Source organism: Rhodamnia argentea, chromosome 8, assembly GCF_020921035.1.
Source record: "Rhodamnia argentea isolate NSW1041297 chromosome 8, ASM2092103v1, whole genome shotgun sequence".
NCBI lineage: Eukaryota > Viridiplantae > Streptophyta > Magnoliopsida > Myrtales > Myrtaceae > Rhodamnia > Rhodamnia argentea.
In genome coordinates this window covers 29,467,617-29,479,009 of record NC_063157.1, presented here as the reverse complement: position 1 = coordinate 29,479,009, position 11,393 = coordinate 29,467,617, and the positions used below count along the sequence as shown (strand labels likewise).

The 11,393-nt window shown below is 41.7% G+C and overlaps 2 protein-coding genes across 3 annotated transcripts; both read left to right on the top strand.

Moving 5' to 3' along the window:
• LOC115754085 (elongation factor 1-alpha-like) lies at window positions 1-10,643 on the top strand. Of its 2 annotated transcripts, XM_048284027.1 has the most exons (4): window positions 1-139; window positions 965-1,447; window positions 1,532-2,408; window positions 10,248-10,643. In XM_048284027.1, the coding sequence occupies exons 2-4, from the start codon at window positions 986-988 to the stop codon at window positions 10,253-10,255; spliced, it is 1,347 nt and encodes a 448-aa protein (XP_048139984.1). In that variant the 5' UTR covers window positions 1-139; window positions 965-985; the 3' UTR covers window positions 10,256-10,643. The 2 variants fall into 2 exon arrangements, with proteins under 2 accessions (XP_048139984.1, XP_048139983.1); XM_048284026.1 differs by lacking the exon at window positions 10,248-10,643 and having other exon boundaries at window positions 1,532-2,731.
• On the top strand, window positions 7,569-10,200 carry LOC125312518 (elongation factor 1-alpha-like). The gene is made up of 4 exons (XM_048284029.1): window positions 7,569-7,718; window positions 8,804-9,283; window positions 9,368-9,692; window positions 10,012-10,200. The coding sequence occupies exons 2-4, from the start codon at window positions 8,822-8,824 to the stop codon at window positions 10,050-10,052; spliced, it is 828 nt and encodes a 275-aa protein (XP_048139986.1). The 5' UTR covers window positions 7,569-7,718; window positions 8,804-8,821; the 3' UTR covers window positions 10,053-10,200.
• Window positions 10,644-11,393: the final 750 nt, after the last annotated feature.

The following is an 11,393-nucleotide window of genomic DNA, read 5'->3' as shown; positions in this document are numbered from 1 at the left end:
AAGTACGGAAAGAGCGATGGGCGGGTATAAAACCGTCTCCCCACAAACCCTAGACGCCTCGCTCATTTCCCCTCCATTCGTTTCATTTGCTCTCGAGCGGCCAAAGGGTTTTTGGTTTTGGCGGCTGAGGCATCTGAAGGTGAGTCCTCGACTCGATTTCGCTTTCCTTTGAAGTTTCGTCTTCGTGTTTGTTGGTTGTTTTCCTGCTTCGTTTTGCTTGTGATGTCCGAATCGCGTGGTGGATTCTACTTTTCTTGGTCGTAATGGATGGATCGGGTGGTCTTGTTTGGATGTGTGCTTTGTACTTGTGAGATTCTGGCTCGTGGAATCGAGAGCCCTTTTCTTGATCATTGTCGAATCAGTTGAATCTGATGGTAGTGTTTAGATCTGTGTGGTGATTAGATTTGTCTCGCGAATCGTGTTGTATGTTCCTGTTTACATGCGGCCGACACTGGTCTGGTTCCTGAAAAAAGTTATTGATTGGACCAACCGCTTTCAATATAATCAATCCATGTTGTTTTTAAGCGCTAAGGTATTCACGTGTGTTTGATATATTCAAGACGATTTTCAGCTACTACTTGTTTACGTATCTCAACAACTTGCTGGGTTCTGCATATTCAATATCATCAAGTTCTTCTTGTTTGGACAAAGATTTCTTCTTTGATGAATTTTCTTTCTGGTGTCTAAAGCTAGCGAAGCCTTAAATTTCTGCGCCTTGTCTGTCGTTCTAGTATGATCGAGTACATGGGTGCATAGCATGATTTGTGGGTTCCTTTAGCTTTTATTTCTAAAGTTACAAAGAATATGGCTGAATTTTAGTCCGGTGCCAACGTGAAGACTTCAGTGACTTACTCTCTGAATGAATGTTTGGTGTGCTTGTGATCGTTCGATGAAATTCATTATTAAGATTTTTGTTGTGATAAATTTTGTTCCCTAAGTCTAAGAATCATTTTTTTCTGGACAGAATTAAGCATTACGATTCGAAATGGGTAAGGAAAAGGTCCACATCAACATCGTGGTCATTGGCCATGTCGACTCTGGTAAGTCAACTACCACTGGACACTTGATTTACAAGCTTGGAGGAATTGACAAGCGTGTGATTGAGAGATTTGAGAAGGAAGCTGCTGAGATGAACAAGAGATCATTCAAGTATGCTTGGGTGCTTGACAAGCTCAAGGCTGAGCGCGAGCGTGGTATCACCATTGATATTGCCTTGTGGAAGTTCGAGACCACTAAGTACTACTGCACCGTCATCGATGCTCCTGGACATCGTGACTTTATCAAGAACATGATTACGGGAACCTCCCAGGCTGACTGCGCTGTTCTCATCATTGATTCCACCACTGGTGGTTTTGAAGCTGGCATCTCCAAGGATGGCCAGACCCGTGAACATGCTCTCCTGGCCTTCACCCTCGGTGTGAGGCAAATGATTTGCTGCTGTAACAAGGTGTGCTGGTTATTCCAGGGTGCTGTTAGTATATTGCTGTGTGTGTGTTGATTTAGAACTGAACTTATTATCCTTTTATAACAGATGGATGCCACCACCCCCAAGTACTCTAAGGCTAGGTATGATGAAATTGTGAAGGAAGTCTCTTCTTACATGAAGAAGGTGGGATACAATCCTGAGAAGATTCCTTTTGTCCCCATCTCTGGATTTGAGGGAGACAACATGATTGAGAGGTCTACCAACCTTGACTGGTACAAGGGCCCAACATTGCTTGACGCCCTCGACATGATTAACGAGCCCAAGAGACCATCCGACAAGCCTCTCCGTCTCCCACTTCAGGACGTGTACAAGATTGGTGGTATCGGAACTGTCCCTGTCGGTCGAGTTGAGACCGGTGTTGTCAAGCCCGGTATGGTTGTCACTTTTGGTCCCACTGGGCTGACCACTGAAGTTAAGTCCGTTGAGATGCACCATGAGGCTCTCCAAGAGGCTCTTCCTGGTGACAACGTTGGGTTTAATGTGAAGAACGTTGCTGTCAAGGATCTCAAGCGTGGCTACGTTGCATCCAACTCAAAGGACGATCCCGCCAAAGAAGCAGCCAACTTCACCTCCCAAGTTATCATCATGAACCACCCTGGACAAATTGGAAGTGGTTATGCCCCCGTTCTGGACTGCCACACCTCCCACATTGCTGTGAGGTTTGCTGAGCTGTTGACCAAGATCGACAGGCGATCGGGTAAGGAGCTTGAGAAGGAGCCGAAGTTCTTGAAGAATGGTGATGCTGGGATGGTGAAGATGCTTCCCACCAAGCCCATGGTTGTCGAGACATTCTCCGAGTATCCTCCACTTGGTCGTTTCGCCGTGAGGGACATGCGCCAGACGGTTGCCGTCGGTGTCATCAAGAGTGTTGAGAAGAAGGATCCTTCCGGTGCCAAGGTCACAAAGTCTGCTGCCAAGAAGGGTGGCAAGTGAATCGTGCAGTTCAGATTCAATATTGTATCACATGGAAGTCATTGCAATAAGGCGTTGGTCATTTTCAGTCGTGTATCTGTTTTTCATTCAGGGGTTTGGTGCCCTGGTTATCGTCTCCTGCTCCTGTCCTCCTCGAGCACGTGGTCGCAGAACTGGGTGCTCGATAGGCGGTGGCAGATTTGGGGTCACCAGCTCGAGTCAATTTTGAGTCTTGTGTTTGTGCAGTGGCACTTCTACTGTACTGTTCTTTTCTGTACCAGCTGAGAGTCTACTTTTGGTGCTTTTTCAATGCAGTTCAGGCGTCTGCCCCTTTGCACGGTATTATCATTTGTCCTTGCCGAAAAATCAATTTGGAACATGCTGACCCGCCAACCCTGAGAGTGAGACTGCGTCATCATAAAACATTGATTCTGCCTGAATCGAACGTCTCGTCGCTGTGATTTTGTTGTTGGGTGCAATCCCTACCACGGTGATGATATGATCTCGCATCGTGTATGATTGTGACGTAATTCTAGGGGCGAAATCTACATTTGGAACATTTCGTTTCTAAGCGTAAGAGTCGTTTCCAAGTGGTTTTCGATCGATTACGTATTCATCAATATTCGATTGAATTGGTATGAGATTATCGACAAAAAAGATTTGTCTAAGTCACTTCGTTTCGTTTTGTCCAAGTTACTTCTCTTGTTGTCCAAGTTTCTTCTCTTTTTGTCTAACTCACTTCATTTTTTCTTTGTGAGTTTTGGGAATACCCCCATTCATAGGTCCGAGATCCACGTCTATGAATTAAAAGGTCCGAATGATCAACTCTGCAATTAGTTGTTAGAGTCAATAGGTCTTCAAATCGTTCATTTGAAAAAATGGAAACCATTATTATTGGATGATCATGATACTTCCCAAAAATCGAAATTATGGATCAATGGAGGAAGAATTCATGTAAGGCATGGTTTCGTTTTTTTTCGGAAAATGAATGATTGAAAAAGCATTTTCTTCGGTAAGGATTTCTTGTATTTTTTTTTACGAAAATGAGTTAACAGAAAATATTTTCATTATTTACGAAAACATGTAGATATAAATTGCTGGTAATAACAAAAATATATCATCATTGATTAATTATTTCAAGTAATACAAGAGATCGATTTTAGGGAAATATTTTTTAAATTATTTATTTTTCGCTAAATAAACGGAGTTTAAATATATTTTCCCTTTTTTAAGGTGACTATAGTAGCAACGAGAAGGAATTTGTTACATGTTGAAAAAATGATTTAATCATGAGTTTCAATTTAGTATAGGTATAAAATTATTGTGAACTAGCTTATGAACGCTGAAAGTATTCTCGATCAAATCAATTCGAGAACTTAATTAATTATTGTAATTACTTGAGGGGAGTCTACTCCGCCTCTTGGAAATATTAGGTGCTTGAAGAGCACATCCAGGGGTTTTACGATACGAATCAACATTTCCAAAGCCAATAATGATATTCGACAACATACGTCCGCTTTCTCGGCCTTTCGAATGGTCTACCTTTTTAGTCCTTGGGAAACTATTAATCTATATCATAAGGCTCTCGGGCCACAAAAACTTTCTAATCCACGATATTCATAGAACGGCGAGTGGAGAGCAAACTCGCAGAGCGAGCTTAACATATTGAACTTGCGGCAAAAAAAAAAAAGAGCTTAACACATTGAACTAACACCCTAACTCTAGACTTCTATTGACATCAAGGAGAGCTAGCTTATTTTTTTTATTTCTTTTATTATTATTATTATTATTATTATAAAGTTAGGTCGGTCCATATGAAATTCATGAGCTAGAAAAATCAGCAAGGCACAAGTCGAAGTCAACCAATGGCAAGCGGGGCAAAGTGGGTCCCACCCCCAACTCCTAAACGTCGCCGCCTTCCTCGAGTTTAGCGTATATATATTTTTTTAACATAGTACGTACGCTCCACGTGTAACCAAGGGAGGGGCCAAGAGAGTCGGTTTGTAGTTTTTCCGACTCTTTTCCAACCGCGGATGCTAAATTCCTGTCTTTACCCTTCCCCATTTTTTTTCTCTTTTTTCTTTTTGCAAAAACTACCAAAAGCCAAAATTATGTCCGCTGTGATACGTTTAGCTTAATTTTCTTTTTTTTTTTGTGATTCCAAAAATTTGAAACTTGTACCTCTTCGACACAATTATCATCCGTCAAAGTTTCATCAATGAGATTCGTTAAAAACCCGTCTGCACAAACGCTAAGAAGCAAACGGTATTGACATGCTCTCCATGTCATTTGAGTGAAATAAAAACGACGTTATTTTGGCTGAAAAATCATATGAAATGACATTGACGGAGGGTAAGTATGTCATTTAAATAAAATTTTGTGATCTTATACGTTACAAGAAAAAATTTAGGATAAATGTGTCAAATCGGACATAGTTCGAGATTTTTAATGTGATAAAAACAAAATTAGAGTAAATGTGCCGCATTTGGCATAGTTTGCGTTTTTTTTTTTTGGCTCTTTCCATTTTATATCCTCTCCCCTTTCATGTATTGTATTTTTTTTTTTTTTGCATTATCATTAGATTATAAAGTCGTTTTAGTTATGTAGTGACATTGACACTATATGGTACATCCGGGAGCATGACTTAGATCTCTGACACTAAATCTAACCGGTGGAGTTCATATAACTGTATCCCTTTAGAAAAATATATGTTTCATCCCTTAGTTTTAACTTAGATACGACACAATGTTCATTGATACCAGTTTTTCTTATGTTGTCCAAAAACGTATAATGAAAATCGGCTCTTAATCGGCGTAGTCGGAGCTAACGATTGAAATTTTTTCAAGTGGATCATAATTGAATAGGCAAATGTTGTGAAAATGTCATTTGTTAATTTTCAATAGGAAAGTACAACGGCATGTAACGTGGGGAAATTTGAAGGGCAATCCCGTCATAATACAAAGCAGACATGGATAATTTATGTAAGACAACTTTCTTAGACGGGAGGATTATGATGATATATTCTTACTATTATTGTTATTATCATAAAGTCAAGTCGGTCTATATATGAAATTCATGAGCTAGAAAAATCGGCAAAACAAAAGCTTCGATTACGTCCGTGATCATTCGCTCCTTCAAGCATCCCTCCTGCCACCAGAATCCTCCCACAAAGTCAAAGTCAAAGTCAACCAATGGCAATCGGGGGCAGGGTGGGTCCCACCCATATATATATATACACGCTCCACGTGTAACGAACGGAGGGGCCAAGAGAGTCGGTTTGTAATTTTTTCGACTCTTTTCCAACCGCGTATGCTAAATCCCTCCCTTTACCCTTCCACCCTTTTTTCCTTTTTTTTTTCCTTTTTTGCAAAAACCACCAAAAAGCCAAAAAGCCAAAATTATGTCGGTTGTGATTCATTTAACTTAAATTTTTTCTGTGATTTTAATCTCCGACACAATTATCATCTGTCAAAGTTTCATCAATGAGATCCGTTAAAAATCTATCTACACAAACGCCGAGAAGCAAATGGTATTGACATGCCCTCCATGTGACTTAAGCGAAATAAAAACGACGTTGTTTTGACTGAAAAATCATATGAAATGACATTGACGGAGGGTAAATGTGTCATTTAAATAAAAGTTTGTGGTCTCATATGTTACAAGAAAAAATTTAGGGTAATTGTGTTAAAGTAGACATAGTTCGATATGTTTAATGTGACAAAAAAAAAAGTTTAGAGTAAATGTTGTTGCATTTGGCATAGTTTGCGTTTTTTTATGGCTCTTTCCATTTTATATCCTCTCCCCTTTCATGTATTGTATTTTTTTTTTTTTGCATTATCATTAGATTATAAAGTCGTTTTAGTTATGTAGTGACATTGACACTATATGGTACATCCGGGAGCACGACTTAGATCTCTGACGATAAATCTAACCGATCGAGTTCATATAACTATATCCCTTTAGAAAATATATGTTTCATCCCTTAGTTTTAACTTCGATACGACACAATGTTCATTGATAATAATTTTTCTTACGCTGTCCAAGAACATATAATGAAAATCAGCTCTTAATCGACGGAGTCGAAGCCGGCGATTGAAATTTTTTCAAGTGGATCATAATTGAATAGACAAATGTTGTGAAAATGTCATTTTTTAATTTTCAATAGGAAAGTACAATGGCACGGAACGTAGAGAAATTTGAAATGCAGATCCTAAGAAAGAAAAGATTGCAAAAAACGCGAGTCTTACTAGTGCGTTCGCATGTAGGTCCTAAGCAAGACCTTAAAAGGCTTAAAGAGAAACAGGAGAAGGAGCTCTCGAAATGGTGGAGGAATCTTCTCGGAAGTTCTTTTTGTATTCCCTCTCTCTAGGGAAGAAAAACATTGAGAGGGAACTTAAGGGGCGATAGCCGGGGAAGGTAAACCCCAAGTCGGCTTCGATCGGCGACTACCCGGTAGGCCGGTATAGTAGCCATCCACGCCGAGAGTCATGCTGATGACTTTGTCGATCAATTTTCTCTTAAGCCTATTGAAGGCTTTCTTCAATCTGCGTTGTCAATTTCCTTAGCCGTCGATAACCTTGTTGTTCGTCGATCATCTTGTTCTCCGAGGGCTTTTCTTTTTCTAGACCAAAATTTGTTCTTATCAACCAAGTCCAACACTCGTCGATAATAAAGAGTCGGTCATTTATTTAGCGTTCAACATTTTGCACATGACTTACTGATTCATTTTCTTCCGACTCGCATGTTGCAAGCTACACGACTCAACTCTAACATTATGACTTCGATCTAACGGGGTTCTTTTAGGTACTCTAATGTGCTCAAACTGCTCCAAGCCATTTATGGTCACAATTTCGAGCCTTTCGACGGACACAGACGATATTGTATCGTCCTTAGATATTTTGCAATCTTTGCATGATGCTCTTTTTATTAGAAGTAAACTAGGATCTCGGATTTTTAATTGGGAAGGATGGCTGTAGAGGAGCATCTCTATAATGGATGCAATACGAATTATTTTATCGGTACATTATTGCGTTGCTTTTCCGATTCTTTTCCAAAGAAACTGCAAGCGAATAAAAAAAAAAATTGATTTGAGAATTATTTTTGTGCCAGCTGTAATTACAATTGCCAGCAAAATTAGGCAGAGGGTAATGTCGTAATTAGGCATTCAAAACGAGGACAATAGTGGGAATCGGAAATATTGCGAGGGGAGCGCTATAAAAGCGTCCTGAAACCCTACCTCAACCGCCCGATTCACGTCATTTGCTTCTGCTCTCTCGTTCACTGGGTTGGGAAGATTCTCGGCAGAGCTGAGATTTCTGAGGTGAGTAGGGGTCGATGAACTCGCCTTCTTCTTCTTGTCTGTGTGCGTTCTTCGTCTGTGCGATAGCTTGCCGTTGATGTTGTTCGATTGCTTTGCTTGAACTGAGATGTGCTGGACTCTGTGTTTGGCTTTTCGAACGTGCTTTTTTGTTTCCTTTTTCCCATTCTGTGTTTTTCGTCGAATTGATCGGTGGTCGCAGTCCGATGGTGGAAACATGGATCGCGTGAAATCGTTTCTTCTAGTACGTGATGAATTTTGGGCGAAAATGATTCTAGTTGATCGCTCGTGCTCTAACTTTGCGAACCTAGCCGTGTCTGATTGCTGTGCGGAGTCAGAGGATTTGATTGAGTTGTTACTTTTTTCTCTCTTTGCGAATCTAGCCGTATTGCATGGTCTCCAGAAAGATCGACGGGAGGTTTCAGGATGTGTGATCTGGTTTCCCTATCGTTTCCTCTCTTTGTACTTATGAATCGGTTATAGCCCTAGTAGTGCACGCTAACTCGGTGTGCGATGAGTTGACAACCACTTTCCCTAGTTGGGTTTTCGTGGTAATTTCATCTTGTGCTGCAATTGGTTCTTGTCAAATGGAAATGGGGTCCCAACCTGTAAAAAGCTAGTTTGTTCAGATAGAATCTTTGGTGCGTTCTAAAATAGGCTTCACTTTGCTGGTAATGGAGGTGACATCGTGATGTTTTACTTTATTCCATGTCATCATCCATGATAATACGTGGATTTCAGTAGCATAGCATCGCGTCCTGTATACTCCCCGTTTTTATCTTTCCTTTTGCTGATTTGGTTATACTGCGGAAGCTAAAGTCTCTTGTCAATGTTGTTCGAATTTCAACCCGGGAGTCACAGGAAATGGGGTGTGCAGAAATTTTTAATTAACAATATGGATGTTGATATGTGGGGCTGAATTTGTGATCTTAGAAGAAATTAAATTTTTCTTTATTACATATCTTTATTGTGTCTTCGAATTTATCTGCGTCCACTTTATTTCAGTTTGTTGCCGTATTTTCCTTTCCTCTCTTTACACGTCATCCATTTCTATCCAATTTTGGAATAATTTTTCTTCCTTTTCGCAGCTTTAAGCTTATCTCAAAATGGGTAAGGAAAAGGTTCACATCAATATCGTGGTCATTGGCCATGTCGACTCTGGTAAATCAACTACCACTGGACACTTGATTTACAAGCTTGGGGGAATTGACAAGCGTGTGATTGAGAGATTTGAGAAGGAAGCTGCTGAGATGAACAAGAGATCATTCAAGTATGCTTGGGTGCTTGACAAGCTCAAGGCTGAGCGCGAGCGTGGTATCACCATTGATATTGCCTTGTGGAAGTTCGAGACCACTAAGTACTACTGCACAGTGATCGATGCTCCTGGACATCGTGACTTTATCAAGAACATGATTACGGGAACCTCCCAGGCTGACTGCGCTGTTCTCATCATTGATTCCACCACTGGTGGTTTTGAGGCTGGTATCTCCAAGGATGGCCAGACCCGTGAACATGCTCTCCTCGCCTTCACCCTCGGTGTGAGGCAAATGATTTGCTGCTGTAACAAGGTGTACTGGTTATTCCATGGTGCTGTTAGTATATTGCTGTGTGTGTGTTGATTTAGAACTGAACTTATTATCCTTTTATAACAGATGGATGCCACCACCCCCAAGTACTCTAAGGCTAGGTATGATGAAATTGTGAAGGAAGTCTCTTCTTACATGAAGAAGGTGGGATACAATCCTGAGAAGATTCCTTTTGTCCCCATCTCTGGATTTGAGGGAGACAACATGATTGAGAGGTCTACCAACCTTGACTGGTACAAGGGCCCAACATTGCTTGACGCCCTCGACATGATTAACGAACCCAAGAGACCATCCGACAAGCCCCTCCGTCTCCCACTTCAGGACGTGTACAAGATCGGTGGTATCGGAACTGTCCCTGTCGGTCGAGTTGAGACGGGTATTGTGAAGCCCGGTATGGTTGTCACTTTTGGTCCCACTGGGCTGACCACTGAAGTTAAGTCCGTCGAGATGCATCATGAGGCTCTCCAAGAGGCTCTTCCTGGTGACAACGTTGGGTTTAATGTGAAGAATGTTGCTGTCAAGGATCTCAAGCGTGGCTATGTTGCATCCAACTCAAAGGACGATCCCGCCAAGGAAGCAGCCAACTTCACCTCCCAAGTTATCATCATGAACCACCCTGGACAAATTGGAAGTGGTTATGCCCCCGTTCTGGACTGCCACACCTCCCACATTGCTGTGAGGTTTGCTGAGCTGTTGACCAAGATCGACAGGCGATCGGGTAAGGAGCTTGAGAAGGAGCCGAAGTTCTTGAAGAATGGTGATGCTGGGATGGTGAAGATGCTTCCCACCAAGCCCATGGTCGTTGAGACATTCTCCGAGTATCCTCCACTTGGTCGTTTCGCCGTGAGGGACATGCGCCAGACGGTTGCCGTTGGTGTCATCAAGAGTGTCGAGAAGAAGGATCCTTCCGGTGCCAAGGTCACAAAGTCTGCTGCCAAGAAGAGTGGCAAGTGAATCGTGCGGTCCATTGTCAGCACTTCAACATGTGAGCACCGTATCTGCAGTGGGAGTAATAAAGCTTTGGTAGTCGTTGGCTATGTCCGTGTCGGTCGGGTAGACGAATGGTTTGCTGGTTGTGGCCTCACGTCCCTGTCCTCGTCGAGTTGCTGGTTGCAGAACTGGGTGCTCGATAGGCGGTGGCAGCGCTGCACTTCTTCTATGAGTCTGTTTTGAGTGTTTCTTTTACTAGTTTTCTATCTTTTGGGGCCAAACAAATGTGTTTTTGAGTCTGTTTTGCTTTCTGGTTATCGGTATCGACATTCTGTGGTCTCATTCTGTTGAAGTGCAGTGCAGGAGATTGGTGAGCTCCTGTGCTCTATTATATGCCTATGTATGCTTTTACCGACGTTTTGTGTTCTATTATGTGTGTTTATGATGAGTCACCGCGAGCATTTTTTGGGCTATTGGATTTGATATTGGAAGCACGATGACCTTTAATTTGCCAATTGGAAAGATATAAACGAGGTATGATTGGACCATAGAGCTTATTCAGTTGCGTAGTTCCTCTTCAGATGAGCTCTCGACGGCAAAATGACCAATGAAGATGGTCTAATTGGATTTATGTTTGCCATTTGTCACCTTACCTAGAGAGCTAGATAAATTCTTATTCAAAGGACATGTGATGGTTTTGTTGAGGACTTATAGTTTGGTTCGGCTTTCTGAAAGCCCATTGGAGCCTCAAAGCTACTTTAGAAAAATGCAGGGCATTTGGTAACTGCATTTTTTGGAGAGGCTTTGGAATGAAAGTAGAATGCTGAAAGTTCAATGTTGATAGGGATAAGCATTGGACTTTCAATATTTGGTCAAATACTGAGTCAGGGTTTTTTCTTTCAAAACCATTCTCACTATTTTTTTTCTTTCAAATTTCGATTTTGTCCCTTATTTTTTATTGAAGCTGCCAAGGGTATGCGATCCCCAGCAGCCCTTGGGCCGCACGACCCCAAGCTAGGGTCGCCCGACCTCGGCGATTAGACATGGCCAAATGAAACCATGGGCTTGGAACCGGCCCGTTGACGGGGCCTATGGTTTCGACCGTTTTTTTAAAAAAAAAAAAAAGGAAAGAGGCCCGAGGGAAAAGAGTCATTGGGTCTAG